We start from the raw sequence: 16,910 nt of genomic DNA, 5'->3' as shown, positions 1-16,910 counted from the left end.
CTCACTTTATTTCTCCAGCCCCTCACTGTATCTGGGCAGGGACTCCACTCCTGTCCGTGCTCTCAGAATCATTCTGCTGTCACCCCATCCTCACATTCCCCCCGTATTGTTAATATTTCTATGAGCATTAATTTTATTGCTATTCGTCTGATGCGGGGATTTGTTAAAACAGTTTTTTCCTTAATTAAAAGTAAGAGAAAATAAATGTGTAATTTGATTTGTTCATTTAATCCCTTTTATTACCGGCAGCGAACGCTCACGTGTTACAGTCTTTAAAGGCCTGTCAATGACTGTCAGGGTTCGGGGCCCATGTTTAGAAATAGCGCTTGAATACAGGGCAAATAGTTTGATATTGAGAAGCAGAGACACGGCCATTGCCGAATGCCTCCAATACTCTTCATTGCTGACATGGGCCCCCCAGCACCATTTATTCCTGATATAAACCATTCTCATATTCAACAAATGTAGGAACAGAAATTACTCAGCCTCCAATAACGGGTAATTTATATTTTGTTGAAGAAACTGCCTCGAAATCGAGGAGAACAATTGAAACTGGCGCGAAGCTGACACAATTCATTTATGATGATTTCCGGTGGATTCTGGGCGCGGGAAAATCTTCACTGTAAACTACCCATTACATTGAAGTATTTGATTATCCTCAAACTGACTTTCTGCCCCATTAATGGCATGGACCGTGTGTTAGACAATTGCAAATGGGTGAACGGCGCCTTTTACCCAGGAAACTCAAAATATATTGGCTCCTCGTTCTGTCCAATGCAGAATGAACCCCTTCAAATCGACTTTCCACTTTATAATCCCGGTCAGCACAGACCCTGTATTGATTCCTTGACATTAATTCGCTGCTTTCCTGGAGTCGGTGAAATCAGGAGCAGCTGCTGCCAGTTTGTCATCAGTTGTGTTGCTGTTAAAAAGAAAGTTGATTTCAGAATGAACCGGAAGTAGTCGATGCTTAAACAAAGTGAGCACCAAATCCGAGATCAGAATCACCGGTTAGTTTTAATTGATCTTCTACCGAGACTCACGGTGCCAGGATATTGCAATTTGATAATCCCTCAAGAAGTGAACACATTGAATGGGTCTGAACTTGATACAACAGCTCCAAATACGAGAACCAAGAGCCTGCTGCACCAGAGGCTGGAAACGTTTGCAAACCGCTGTCCTTCAATATCCCAGGGACACCAAGTCGAATTGACACTGCCCCGGCTGAGATCAGCTAAATCAGCAAAACTGCAATGCAACCTGGGACCTCCCTGCTATTATGGTTCAGTACAAACAGCGCCCCGCTGAAATACAGGTCTATTCCTCTGCTTCAGGACACTTACTCCATTATCTCCATTTCCAGCCTCTGGTGCAGCAGGCTCTTGGTTCTCACACACCAATCTCTCACTCACTGTTACTCACACATCCATCTCTCACTCACTGTTACTCACACGCCCATTTCTACATTGGATACAACGAGGAGCCAATGTATTTTGCGTTTCCTGGGTGTGTGAGTAACTGTCAGTGAAAGGTGACTGTGTTTGTAACAGTGAGAGAGAGATGCCCGTGTGAGTAACAATGAGTGAGAGATGGGTGTGCGAGTAACAGTGAGTGAGAGATGAATGTGTAACTGGGAGATAGGGTGTGAGTAAGAATTGAGTGAGAAATGGATATGAGTTCCAGTGAGTGAGTGATGGTTGTGTGAGTAACAGTGAGTGAAAAATGTGTGTGCAAAGTAACAGTGAATGAGATATATCTTTGTAAATTAACAGTGAGTGAGAGATAGTTGTGTGAGTAACAGTGAGTGAGCAATGGATGTGTGAGTAAAATTGAGTGAGAAATGTGTATGAGTAACAATTGAGTGAGAGCTGTGTGTGAGTAACAGTGAGTGAGAGATGGGTCTGCAAATAACAGTGAGTGAAAGATGGGCGTGTGAGTGAGAGATAGGTTAGTGAGTAACAGTGAATGAGCAATGGTTGTGTGAGTAACAATTGAGTGAGAGATGTATGTGCTTAACAGTGGGTGCGAGATGTGTGCATGAGTAACAATGAGTGAGAAATGGGTGTGTGAGTGAGAGATAGATGTGTGAGGAACAGTGAGTGAGAAATGGACGTGTGATTAACTGTCAGAGATAGATGGCTGTGTGAGTAACAGTGAGTGAGAGATGCCTGTGTGAGTAGCAGTGATTGAGAGATGAGTGTGTGAGTCACAGAGAGTGAGAGAAGGGTGTGTGAGTAACAGTGAGTACGAGATGCGTGTATGATTATGATGGGGCATAGTCGCAGGATAAAGGGGCAGCCATCCAAGATTGAGATGAGGAGGAATTTCTTCACTCAGAGGGTTGTGAATCTTTGGAATTCTTTGCCCCAGAAGGCTGTGGATGCTGAGTCATTGAAGGCTGAGATGGATAGATTTCTGGACTCTAGGGGAATCAATGGATATGGGGAGCAGGCAGGAAAGTGGAGTTGAGGTCGAAGATCAGCCATGATTTGATTGAATGATGGAGCAGGCTTGAGGGGCCGTATGGCCTACACCTGCTCCTATTTCTTATGTTCTTATGTAGATGTGTGTGTGAGTGAGAGATAGATGTGTGAGTAACAATTTAGTGAGTAATGGGTGTGTGAATAACAGTGAGTGAGAGAAGAGTGTGCAAGTAACAGTGAGTGAGAAATAGGTGTGTGAGTAACAAGAGAGCGAGGGATATATGTGAATAGCAGTGAGCGAGCGATGGTTGTGTAAGTAACAGTGAATGAAAGATGTGTGTGTGAAGTAACAATGAGTGAGAGACGGTGGTGTAAAGTAAGAGTGAGTGAGAGATGGGTGCATGTATAACTCTGAGTGGCACTTTTACACCCTGTAAAATGGTTTACCTTTCTTGCTGTAAATACTCGGATAGATAAGAAAGTGAAGATGAATGAATGGCAGCCAATGTCCAGGCAAACAATCGACCCAGACATCTAAAGTCGCAAAATAAGGATTCTATTATTTTGTTTCCTGTGTTTTATTACTATAATTCCACGGCAATGATCTGAATCAAAAAATCAATATCTTACCTTAAAAAGGGGACTGATTTCAAATGGTCGACAATGATGGTGGTTCCCAGTAGAATCACCATTAACCCCAAAAGGAAACGGCAGAAGTTAAAGGTTGGGAATCGGTCTGTAGAGGCTGGTGGGCAGATACAGAATGGACAATTAAAGGAGTTTAGTAAAAAACAGTAGAGTTAAAAAGAAAGAGACCGAGAGGGAGAAATAGACAGATAGATAGATAGATAGATAGAGAGAGATAAATAGATAAACAGAGAGGGAAAATGGATAGATAGAGTCAGACACACAGTCGGACAGACAGAGAGAGAGAGAGGGAGAAATAGATAAATAGAAACAGACAGAGAGTGACAGAAAGTCAGAGATAGATAGATAGATAGAAAGACATTGAGAGGGACAGGGAAAATAGTTACATGGAGACAAAGAGACAGCACGGGTATAGAGACATATATATATATATATATATATACAGAGAGAGAGAGAAAGACAGAGATGCAAAAACAGACAGCGAGGCAGAGAGATAAAGAGAGAGAGAGAGAGAGAAAGAGAGAGAGAGAGAGAGAGCTAACTGATGACAGTGAGTGTGTTCGTTACAAGGACTGTGTGTTTGAGGATTTACTGCAGTACTTGAGCCCAAGTGAGATTATATCACAGGCATACACCAAACACTGAAACCGATGTACATACAAACAGCTTTAATGTCCGCAGCACAAGTGACTTCTCGGGTCTTCTCGCAGAGCCCCCATCTCCTCTGCAGATTACACTGTCGGAGAGCGGGGTCAACAACTAGTTTTCGCTACATCACTCCACTGACATCACTTCCTGTCTGCCTGCTGTCGATTCAGTTGGAATTGATCCAATTAATGAAGGCTCTATGATTGATTTGGTCCTGAATATTGGGACTGACGATCTCCATACCTGCTCGCACGCTCTGAAACCTTAGAGTCAGTGCTGTAGTTACAATCCGGGTGGACTGTACCCGGTGCAGGGTATTTATTTTCTGGACCAGGGTGTCTGATATTTGCTTCAACGGAAAATTTCATTTCTAGATTTTTATTACTTGCATTTCAGAGTAGATTTTATTGATGTCTGAACATATTTTGCTTTCTTCATTACTTCACACGAGGGATTGTACCACAGTGAGCTGAGCAGAAAACAAGTCGGATGCCAATCATTAACCTTCTGATCATGTATTAGCCAAATAATATTCTTATTTCTTGAAACTTATTTCAACTTCTCTTTTCTGTTACTAGACATGTTTTGCTTCAACGTTACTATTGGTGATTATATAAATATAGACAATTCCGATGTCTCATTGTGTCTGTCCGAATTTCCTCACTGTTTTAATACAGCTGTTGAGGGGTTTATTATAAACGGGTTAACACTCCCACTAACTAGCAGCCAAAACATGTTGTAGAGGCATTAAGCTTTTGACTGATGGTATCGCCAAAAGTGATTTCGGGCCTTTGGTCCCAGGAAGGATCGTTATTGATATAATATTAGTGGATAATATCCGATGGCTTTGCGCGATGAAGTAAAGACCGAGGGGGTGAATTTCCACGCGAGCTTCTCCCGCAAGTTCGCCGTAACTTTAGCGGAAACGCTTCAGAAACACTGGAAAGGGAGTAAACAGCATTTATGCCTTTTTTTCTCGAGTTACCGAACTGTTGTTTCGCAGATCCAACGTCAATGGGAAGAAACCCCTCAAAGTCCCCCCCACCCCCCAAAATCCCGCACTTCGGGTGAAGTAAGGTTTTTAGCAGGAGATGATTCTACCAAGATATTGTTCAGTTATTCTGTTAGCCAGACATTCTTAAGTTTCTTTTTATACAACAAATAAATGCTTATTGATTCTGAGCGATATAATTAAAGCTGCTCACGCCCTATCTCCAGGGTTTTGCGGATCTTCCGCCGAATATCGGGAGACCCCGTGGAAATGCTACCCACTATATTAGTACTAGTCGCAATCTCCTGGTGTTTCACAGGGGGAGTGAAAACTAAATGTAGTCCTCCGTTGAACTGAAATATATAGCAGGTGGTAACTGGGCCGAGGTGAGGGAAAGCGGCGACCATGGAGTCCAGAGGAAGCCAAAGGGGACGGCGGAGTGGGAAGAGGGGAGGTAGAACTGGGATAGACTACCGGAATGAAGGGTGGGAATAATGGATGGAAGATGTTGGGCCGAGGAGAGAGAGAAGAGATGCGGAGGAGGAGGAGAAGGAGTGTGTGTGTGCGGGGGTGGGGGGCGGCTTAGAAAGGGAAGCAGGTGATATTTGACGGGACCAAGAGGGCATTAAGATGAACTGGGGAAGAAGTGGAGAGGAATGGGTAGGTAGAGAGGGCAGTGAGGAATTGGGGGCAGAGAGAAAGTGCAGGCCACTAGCCACGAGAGGTGGAGACCAGACAGATGCCCAAAGGGGGGAGGGATTAATGGACAGCTAGACTAGGGCTATGAGCAGCGGAACGAGGGCTCGCCAGGGGCCGGCTGCAGCAATGGTCGGGTGGAGAGCCAGACCAGGTTTTGAGCAGGAAAGTACAGAGGAGATAATGGGGTCAAATTAAATTTTGGGCGGTAGCGCATCTGCCGCTGGTTATACCCGATTTTCTGCAGACGGAACGGGGTCAATTTTGACCTTGGGTGATAGTATAAATGGGGCGATATGGATTCAGACGTCGGTTACATATCTCCAAAGTCAAAATCGAAAGCTTTTTGAAATTGCAATGAGCACAGTCACCCCATACACACTGACTGCATTGAGAATGTTCTGGTGTGGCTTAGTGGTGACAGAAAGTCCCTGAATGGCTCCTATATGTAACACAGATACAGTTTATTCCAGTGCTGAGAATGTAGGTCTCTTACCCGGATCATGAACCGTGTCGCTGGCGTTGGCTGGAGCCGGGAGAGAGGCATGGGACACCCGGCAGATATAAACCGTCCTGCTCTGCACAGAGATGAGGGAGCTGGAAACTTGATACAATCCCTCTTCGCTCCGTGTCTGCACCGTGTTTATCCCAGATGTAATTTCGGAGCCATTTTGATACCAAGTGAGGTTCAACTCCTCGGGGAAAAAAACAGCTGTTGTACAGAGGAGTGTGAGAGACGGAGAGAGCAGGCGGGTAATGTTCACAGGAGTTGGCGGCACTGGAAAGGAGTTAAAGGAGTTGAGTTGAAATCACTACTCGTATATTATATTAGAGAAAGGAAAGAACAGACGGCGAGAAGGGAGAGCATGGAGCATCTGCAGAGTCCCTTTAAAAGGGAAATTTTACCGCCATATTAGAATTCATAACGAATGGCTGTTTTGATCAAAACAGTGAATAGTGATATTTATTTCGTTCTTGTCTTGATCCAAGACTCGGTAAACGGGAAGGCCCCCATGTCTGGGCATTGAAAGTTAATGTCCAAGTTCAACAGAACCCGTGCCTATTTCTGCAGGTGATTCACTGTGACTTGCACATTCGGTTTTAAATAGGCTTCAGAGTCACTAACAGGGAGACATTACCTTCACTAATATGGGTTCACAGACTGCGTGTTAACTTAATAGAACAATACGAAAAGTAATTGGAGTAGATTTTGACCGTGTGATTGTGTAAAACGGGTGATAGCGAATCCACTTCCCGTTTAAATTTCCCGATTTTTCATTCCACTGACTTCAATGCAAATAAAAATCGGAAGAGATGTAAAACAGGCTGCCGATTCGCTATCACCCATTGTCTCCGTTCCAGTCTTGGAATTGTTGTCAGTGTCTAACAGCGGTGAGGCTGTCCGATACCAGAGCTCACACACTCGGTTCATTTCCGAGATAATCAGGTCCTGACGCCTGTAGTCGATCTGTATGAATGACTTCAACACTTCGCTCTTGTTCAGGTACAATTTGCAGATCGATGTGGCGGCCAAATCATATCAAAATAACCAGCTCACAAATATGACGGATAAGGCGGAGATTCTGCTGTAACAGAGATCCGTTTCAATGACATCTTTGGGAACAAGTCAATTCAGGGAGACTGCGCTCCCGACTGGGAGCCTTGAGGGGCGGGATTGTGGGCAGAAATCTGACCCTGTGAAATGGCCTATGTTTAACCCATATCTTGATCGGGATAAGCTGGGTACCCCCGAAGCCCCGCCTCGCTCGGATTGCCTGTCTCGTTTATCCTCCTTGTTTTCGAGTGAATTCATAGAAAGTTAAGCACAGTCGGAGGCAACGTGCCCGGGCCGCCACAGTCCAGCTCCCAGCCCTCTACCCCAATCCTTTCCCTTTCCTTTCTCCATGCATTTTTCTTCAACTGTTGGTCGAATTCTCCCCGAAACCTTGTCTTTGATTCTCTTCGGTAGCCTCGTGCGCCGATCAATTCCATACTCTAATCAACCGTGGAGTGAAGATGAATCTTCTCCCTTCACCTTTCTGTTTCAAGATCTGATTCTAAGTTTATGACCCATTGTTTCTCCTAAACAGATCAGTAGATAATCATCTTCTCTCATCCCTCGGATCATGTCACTGAATTCGCTTTGCATTTTCTCCTTAGAATTAATGGTCTTTCTCTAAAGGAACACTCACACTGACACTGACTCCTCGGCTGTGGGCTAGTCAACGGTTTGTTAATGGGAAAATTAGAATCCAACCCCACTCTGAATCCCATTATCCCGATAGGCTCGCCTCCTGTGGAGGCTCTTTGAATAATAAATGATCAGAATTAAAGTGTATTTCTACTGGGTCTACTGGTCCAGTACAGACCCCTGTGGGACGGATCAGGGTCCACCGCATGTAACCGTATCAGATATTGCTCATCCCAATCCTCCCACAGACCCGCTTCTTGAGGTTGATCTTGATTTTCTGCCATAGTATGAAAGAGGTGATAGCGAATCGGCAGCCCGTTTTACATCTCTCCCCATTTTGATTTCCATAGCCGCCGACTCCCAACAGTTGTTTCACACTATCGCACAAAGTCAAGATCTGCCCTTTGTCTACTTTCTTTTTTACTTTGACATTTTATTCTCTCATTTAATTGAGGAGTTTTAACTTTTGAGAATTACCCCAAGACCATAGACCGCTTGTGAGAACTTTAGTTTTTTTAGGTCATTCCAATCTCCATCAGATCGACCAGGTCATAGTTGGATTTTGGAACTGACGGAGTAATCATTCGCTTTCCGTACGGTAACTGTTCACTTTACCTTAATTCTACCTCAACGCTGATATTCCCGCTCATAACTGTTAAAATCCCCATAAAAAATCCAGCTCCTATGTTCAGGAGCTCCGTTGGTTGCCGGCCTCAGATAAAGCCCCCCCCCCCCGTCCCCCGTAAACAAACCTTCTGTTCGTTTAGAAATGTAAACCCATCAGTCACTAACTCTGGTTTTTCAGGCAATATTTCACCCCGAGTTCAAAACCTTCTTCTTCGATCAATGTTCCTAACTGCCTGACAGTGATCTCATACCTGCCTGAACTGTGTCTCCGACTACATCCCAAACAGCATCCCAGCAACTGGTATTTTCCAGTAAACACCACCCCCCCACCCCACCAAAGGGCGCGGAAGATATTTCCATCTTTTAATTGCAGACCCTCTCATCTCAGATGGTTACTCGCGTTTGTTAACTCCTTTTCCTTAGGTGATCTCGTTTCATGAATTTGTCCTCCGAAACCCCTGCTCCATCCCTCATTTCAAACATGATTCCCACACTGACACTGGGATCCATGGGAAATACTTCGGCTTTCCCGCCGAGATACTATTCGAAACACAGACTGAATTGGGACAGGAGATGATCCACGCATGGGCCGCGCGGTATGGATTTATATCTATTTTATGGAAATGTTCCTTATCCCATGTTTGAAAACCCCATTCCCCCTTCTTCAGATTCTCAATTGCAATCTCGTCTCTAACCTTCTGGTGTCGAATTAAAAATTATCAATTTTAAAGGTGGAGCTTTTTACTGACCAGGTCTATTGTATTTGGAACAGATCCACAGTTTGGATAAAGTGCCTCAAGTGGACATCAGAAGTCCAGCCTTGTCCGACAAGATTACAGGATTACATTCCGTAAGTAAAATCTATAATCAGTATAAATAAATCTATCAGTGTAACTGAATTCTGTAATCAGTGTAAATAAATATATCCGTGTAAGTGAAATCTATAAGCAGTGTAAATAAATCTCTCAGTGCAACTGAATTCTATAATTAGTGTAAACAAATCTATCTGTGTAAGTGAAATCTATAATCTATCCGTGTAAATGAAATCTATAATCAGTGTAAATAAATCTATCCGCGTAAGTGAAATCTATAATCAGTGTAAATAAATCTATCCGTGTAAGTGAAATCCTATAATAAGTATAAAAATCTATCCGTATGAGTGAAATCTATAATCAGTGTAATTAAATCTCTCAGTGAGAGTACAATCTATAATCAGTGTAAATAAATCTATGCGTTTAAAAAAATATATAGGTGTAAAAAAAATTTAAAGTTAGTGGACGTACAATCTCGAATTTTATGCAGTACAATTTTATTCAGCGTTACCCTGTCACTCATCTCTGTCCGGTTGATTATTTTATGGTTATCTCCTGGATTTGCTGTGCTCCTCTCAGTCCTATTCCCCTGTCTCTGTGTAATACTTGCATCTATGTACGAAAAGTTACTGACAATTTCACTGCTGGATCCCAGGTTTGAATCATCAGGCCCTCGGGAAATGTCCATGGACTCCGGAATGTCGGTAAAAGGCGGGTCGAGATTGAAAGAAGTGATGCCAGACTGGATGCGGTTCAGAGTCTAATACACCCCTTGCTTTATCGATAATTGTTTAAAAGTAAACAGAAGAGTTACTCAACAGTTTCTATTTGTAAATATGTGATGTGAAACAGATTTAAGTAAATTATACCGGATAAGAGAGCAACGATTGACTGAAATCAGACAATCTGAATTCCACTGACCCGTGCAGGGTAATCGGTGCTGCTCTGTGTAAACTAACAACTAAATAGGGGGAAAAGAGGCGCACCGAACCGAACTGAGAGAAAATGCATTGCTGATCTTTGTTAAATATTCTCTAATCTATACTCATAAAATTTTACGAAGGTTCATTAACCCTCAGCGACACTCACCATACACAATAAGCTCAGTCCCATTCCCGTTGGAAATCTTTCCTCTCCAATCTCTCATGCTGCAATAATAGACTCCAGAGTCCTGGAAACCTACATTCAGCAGGTGAAACTCGGCAGATCCTTTCTTGAATGGTATAAATGTTTTCCTTTTGTCTACACTCGAATCCAAAATCCCGTCCTGGCCGGCTCTCCGCCAGTAAACATCCACCAATGCGTTGCGATCGAAAAGCGGGAAAGAGCAATAAATGGATACATTTGTACCTTTCACCGGAGTCAGGCGGGCAGGGAGCTGAAGCACTGTGAGAGCGGTCCCATTAATAACTGTCAGAAATAAACACAAACACAGGTTATAGTCAGGGATAGTGATCGTGGGGATCAAAAGGGAGGAAATAATGCGGCAGAAGTAGAACGAAAGGAAATGAGAAAATTGCAATAAACATTGAAGAGAAGCTGCCTCCACAATGCGAATTGACTTTTTATTCACGTTTTCCCACTTAACAGATAGGTATACATAAATAAACCTGTGCAAATAATGGCCAGAGCTGAGAGGTATCGCAACACATCACGTGTAGACATTCTGAGCAACAGCGATGAAGTCGATCACTTGTTTGCTGTAAGTCAGCGGGAAACACTGAAGGGTGCAGGACATCGAGAGATGGTGAAGATAATCTGGGACTGAGTGTTACAGTCAGGCGCTCCACAAGTTATCTGAGGCAATAGCTTCAATGAACCGGTTCACTTTTATGGCAGGTATGCGGACGGAGATGTGACAACACGCTGAAAGTTACAATGACCCAGATCTCATTGGTGACCGCGGGAAAATGGAACTATTTTGAATTACGTGAAAAGTTTCTAATTGCAACAGCGCTTCACTTATCGCATCGCTGGCAAACCTGTTGCAGATACGCATGTGCAGGTGTCGTGAATGCGGTCTGTATCTGGCTCTTTCGCTCTGTCCCCATTTATTGCGTGGTGAAGTACTGAACCACACAGAGCTGAAGTTCGCATCGTTCGAACCCGACTCTGTTCTGAGTTGGCTGACCTGAGCTTGGATCGTTCGGTACAATTGATCCAAAATCCCGGCTTTCTGGAGGGGAAAAATCGGCAGAAAATTGCATTTTTGATTACACGGGTCCCTTTGTACCGAGGCAGGTACACACCGACTGGAGAAAATACTCATGACATTCAACAGAACTTGGTTGTTGAAATTGATGGGCTCTCTGGACACCAGCCACGTTCATAGAAGTTATGAAATTGAGTCTAAACAGTAATGATAAACAATGGTTCTCAAGATTTAGTCCCCATTTGCTAACTTTTCCGAAGGTTCGACTTCTTGGCGCTAATGACTGGATTCAGAGTTTGTCAGGAGGTGAGAAGATAGTCAGGACACTCAGGACACCATAAAATCATAGATACCTCGGTAAATTGGAACAATTCAGACTGAATGCAGTTTTGAAAGCGAGGGCGCACAGTACCACAGAAAAGTGAACAATATACAATGTCATCTCGCATGAAGCTCAGGAAAGGAAGTTGGATGGTCAGCTGTTTAATGGGAATAGGGTCGAGAGAGCAGAAGGTGGGTCTCATAGATAAGATGAGCTTGGAGATATCATGAGGGGAGATAGGATATAAACTGGATAAAGACGTGGGTTCAGGGCTAGGGTAGGGGGAAACTTTTGCAACGTTGAATTGGTGAGTTCTGGGAAGGGAGGGATACAGCAGAGGCAGCTAAATGGACAGTCTAAATCTCACTGACAAAAAAAATCCTTGAGTTCCTGACACTTGTTAGAAACGAAGGTGTTTGAGGAGCAGGGGAGATTATTTCAAGGAGATGGCCAGTAGTGGAGAAGAGAAGCGGGTGTTATATTTCCATTCCAGGATGACTTAGAAGTAGTGAGCAGCTTTGGCACAGGAGAGCAGTGCCCAGGAGTGCTTGACGTATTCCAGCCAGATCTGACGATGAATGGCTAAACTAATTGTTCACCAGAAACGTTGAAGTCAAACCCTTTTGGCTTGAGGTAGCGAAGATAGGGGCCGTACCAGGGGGAACTAACAGGATGTAGAAGAGTAAGGGTTTTAATGGGGACAAAGGCGTCATAGACGGAGATGTGTGGGTGATTGAGAACATCGAGCTGAGGAGATTATTTTATATCCAAAGGGTGGTGGGGGTCTGGAACCCACTGCCCGAAAGGCAGAAACCCTCATCACATTCGAAAATTATGTGGTTATGAAGTTGAAATGCAGTAACCGGCAACCTCAAGAGGCCTGGACGAAAAATCCAGAGTCATGAGTTCAAATCCCGCCACGGCAGCTGGCGAATTTAAATTCAATTAATTAATTAAACTCAATTAATTAAATAAAAAATCTGGAATTAAAATACTAGTATCAGTAATGGTAGCCATGAAACTACCGGATTGTCGGAAAGACCCATCTGGTTCACTAATGTCCTTTAGGGAAGGAAATCTGCCGTCCTTACCCGGTCTGGCCTATATGTGACTCCAGACCCACAGCAATGTGGTTGATTCTTAAATGCCCTCTGAAATGACCTAGCAAGCCACTCAGTTGTAAAATCAAGCTACGAAAAGTCATAATAAGAAAAAAACCGGACAGACAACCCGGCATCGGACCACTAGGCACCGGATACGACGAAGGGAAACCAAGCCCAGTCGATCCTGCAAATTTCTCCTCACTAACATCTGGGGACTTGTGCCAAAATTGGGAGAGCTGTCCCACAGACTAGTCAAGCAACAGCATGACATAGCCATACTCACAGAATCATACCTTTCAGCCAATGTCCCAGACTCTTCCATCACCATCCCTGGGTATGTCCTGTCCCACCGGGTGGAGGATTGGTTATCTAACAGGAAGCAGAGAGTTGGGATAAATGGTACATTCTCGGACTGGCAACCTGTAGCCAGTGGTGTTCTGCAGGGGTCGGTGCTGGGTCCCCAACTCTTTACAATCTATATTAACGATTTGGAGGAGGGGACCGAGTGTAAGATATCAAAGTTTGCAGATGATACAAAGATGGGAGGGAAAGTAGAGAGTGAGGAGGACATAAAAAACCTACAAGGGGATATAGACAGGCTGGGTGAGTGGGCGGAGATTTGGCAGATGCAATACAATATTGGAAAATGTGAGGTTATGCACTAGGGCAGGAAAAATCACAGAGCAAGTTAATATCTTAATGGCGAGGAACTGGAAAGTACTGCAGTATGAAGGGATCTGGGGGTCCCAGTGCAAGAAAATCAAAAAGTTAGTTTGCAGGTGCAGCAGGTGATCAAGATGGCCAACGGAATTTTGGCTTTTATTGCTAGGGGGATAGAATATAAAAACAGGGAGATATTGCTGCAGTTATATAGGGTATTGGTGAGACCGCACCTGGAATACTGCATACAGTTTTGGTCTCCATACTTAAGAAAATACATACTTGCTCTCGAGGCAGTACAAAGAAGGTTCACTCGGTTAATCCCGGGGATGAGGGGGTGGACAGATGAGGAGAGGTTGAGTAAATTGGGACTCTACTCATTGGAGTTCAGAAGAATGAGAGGCGATCTTATTGAAACATATAAGATTGTGAAGGGGCTTGATCGGGTGGATGCGGTAAGGATGTTCCCACGGATGGGTGAAACTAGAACTAGGGGGCATAATCTTAGAATAAGGGGCTGCTCTTTCAAAACTGAGATGAGGAGAAACTTCTTCACTCAGAGGGTAGTAGGTCTGTGGAATTTGCTGCCCCAGGAAGCTGTGGAAGCTACATCACTAAATAAATTTAAAACAGAAATAGACAGTTTCCTCGAAGTAAAGTGAATTAGGGGTTACGGGGAGCGGGCAGGAAATTGGACATGAATTTAGATTTGAGGTTCGGATCAGATCAGCCATGATCTTATTGAATGGCGGAGCAGGCTCGAGGGGCCGATTGGCCTAATCCTGCTCCTATTTCTTATGTTCTTATGTTCCCGATATCCACACCATCACGGAAGCCAGTCTTAAGCCAATTCGATTCACTCCACGTGATATCAAGAAACGGCTGAGTGCACTGGATACAGCAAAGGCTATGGGCCCCGACAACATCCCAGCTGTAGTGCTGAAGGCTTGTGCTCCAGAATTGGCTGCGCCTCCAGCCAAACTGTTCCAGTACAGCTACAACACTGGCATCTACCCGACAATGTGGAAAATTGCCCAGGTAAGTCCTGTCCACAAAAAGCAGGACAAATCCAATCCGACTAATTACCGCCCCATCAGTCTACTCTCAATCATCAGGAAAGTGATGGAAGGTGTCGACAGTGCTATCAAGCGGCACTTACTCACCAATAACCTGCTCACCGATGCTCAGTTTGGGTTCCGCCATGACCACTCGGCTCAAGACCTCATTACAGCCTTGGTCCAAACATAGACAAAAGAGCTGAATTCCAAAGGTGAGAGTGACTGCCCTTGACATCAAGGCAGCATTTGACCGAGTGTGGCACCAAGGAGCCCTAGTAAAATTGAAGTCAATGGGAGTCAGGGGGAAAACACTCCAGTGGCTGGAGTCATACCTAGCACAAAGGAAGATGGTAGTGGTTGTTGGAGGCCAATCATCTCAGCCCCAGGGCATTGTTGCAGTACTTTCTCAGGGCAGTGTCCTCGGCCCAACCATCTGCAGCTGCTTCATCAATGACCTTCCCTCCATCATAAGGTCAGAAATGGGGATGTTTGCTGATGATTGCACAGTGCTCAGTTCCATTCGCAACACCTAAAATAATGAAGCAGTCCGAGCCCGCATGCAGCAAGACCTGGACAGCATCCAGGTTTGGGCTCATAAGTGGCAAGTAACATTCGCGCCAGATAAGTGCCAGGCAATGACCATCTCCAACAAGAGGGAGTCTAACCACCTCCCCTTGACATTCAACGGCATTACCATCGCCGAATCCCCCACCTTCAACATCCTGGGGGTCACCATTGACCAGAAACTTAACTGGACCAGCCATATAAATACTGTGGCTACGAGAGCAGGTCAGAGGCTGGGTACTCTGCGGCGAGTGTCACACCTCCAGACTCCCCATAGCATTTTCACCATCTGCAATGCACAAGTCAGGAGTGTGATGGAATACTCTCCACTTGCTTGGATGAGTGCAGCTCCAACAACACTCAAGAAGCTCGACACCATCCAAGATAAAGCAGCCCGCTTGATTGGCACACCATCCACCACCCTAAACATTCACTCTCTTCACCATCGGCGCACAGTGGCTGCAGTGTGTACCATCCACAGGATGCACTGCAGCAACTCGCCAAGGCTTCTTCGACAGCACCTCCCAAACCCGCGACTTCTACCACCTGGAAGGACAAGAGCAACAGGCACATGGGAAAAACTCCACCTGAACGTTCCCCTCCAAGTCACACACCATCCTGACTTGGAAATATTTCGCCGTGCCTTCATTGTCGCTGGGTCAAAATCCTGGAACTCCCTTCCTAACAGCACTGTGGGAGAACCGTCACCATACGGACTGCAGCGGTTCAAGAAGGCGGCTCACCACCACCTTCTCAAGAGCAATTAGGGATGGGCAATAAATGCCGGCTTCACCAGCGACGCCCACATCCCATGAACGAATAAAAAAAAAACCCTGTGGACCAAGATTTGGAAAGTTGGATTAGGCTGGATATCTTTTTTTCCGGCCGGCACAGACACGATGGGCCGAATGACCTCCTTCTGTGCCGTAAATGTCAACAATTCTATGATCCCATGCTGGTGGAATTGGCGGACAGGTGGTGGATGATATTTTACAGCGAAGTACGAAGTGATAAATTTTGATAGAATGAATTAGGAGAGGCAAAATAAGCTGAATGGTACAATTCTAAAGGGGGTGTAGAAACAGAGAGACCTGGGGGTATATGTGCATAGATCTTTTGAAGTGCATGACAGGCTAAGAAAGCAGTTAAAACATCATACGTGATCCTGGGCTTGAAAAGAGAGGCATAGGGTTCAAATGCAAGGATGTTATGTTGAAGCTTTAGAAAACACCGGTTCGGCCACAGCTAGAGTATTGCGTCCAATTCTGGGCACTACACTTTTGGAAGGATGTGAAGGCTTTGGAAAGAGTGCAGAGGAGATTTACTGGAATTGTTCCAGGGATGAGGGATTTCTATCACGTGGATAGACTGTAGAAGCTGGGATTTTTCTCCTTTGGGGAGAAGGTTTATAGGAGAAATGATAGAAGTGTTCAAAGACATGAAGGGTTCTGATAAAGTAAATAAAGGGAAACTATTCACATTGACGGAAGGGTCGAGAACCAGAGGATACAGATTTAAGGTGATTAGCAAAGGAACCAAAGGTTAAATGAGCAAAATCTTTTTTATGCAACGAGTATTTATGGTCTGGATGCACTGCTTGAAAGGTGGTGGAAGCAGATTTAATCATGACTTTAAAGGAATTGGATAAATACTTGAAGGGAAAAATATTGTAGGTCTACCGGGAAAGAGCAGGCGAATGGGACTAACTGGATTGCACATAAAACGACCGGATCTGGCTCCGGCTCGATGGGACGCATGGCCTACTTCTGTGCTGTAACCAGTCTATGATGCTATGATTCTTTGCCACATCTCTTTGTGTCATCCGTGAACCTGGTTATATGGCTCTCTATTAACCTCTCCTAACCTTTGTACACTTTATTTTGCTTCTCCTTTATATTTTTCATGCTCTGAATGATTTTATTTTGTGTTATTAGCTCTCGGCTTGCTGTGCACCCCTAAGACTCAGTTTTATTAGAATTACTCTGTCCATTCGCCACACTCCAGTTTTTGCTGTA

At 44.5% G+C, this 16,910-nt stretch overlaps 1 protein-coding gene across 1 annotated transcript; it reads right to left on the bottom strand.

The window, feature by feature from the left end:
• Positions 1-230: 230 nt before the first annotated feature.
• LOC137333231 (RLA class II histocompatibility antigen, DP alpha-1 chain-like) lies at positions 231-10,852 on the bottom strand. Its single transcript, XM_067997392.1, has 5 exons — positions 10,647-10,852; positions 10,126-10,446; positions 5,903-6,184; positions 3,054-3,168; positions 231-922 (listed from the first exon to the last, which is right to left on the bottom strand). Exons 1-5 carry the CDS (start codon positions 10,699-10,701, stop codon positions 853-855), a joined length of 843 nt encoding a protein of 280 aa, XP_067853493.1. The 5' UTR covers positions 10,702-10,852; the 3' UTR covers positions 231-852.
• Positions 10,853-16,910: the final 6,058 nt, after the last annotated feature.

The sequence above is a fragment of the Heptranchias perlo genome, chromosome 16 (assembly GCF_035084215.1).
Source record: "Heptranchias perlo isolate sHepPer1 chromosome 16, sHepPer1.hap1, whole genome shotgun sequence".
NCBI lineage: Eukaryota > Metazoa > Chordata > Chondrichthyes > Hexanchiformes > Hexanchidae > Heptranchias > Heptranchias perlo.
This window is presented reverse-complemented; position numbering and strand designations above follow the sequence as displayed.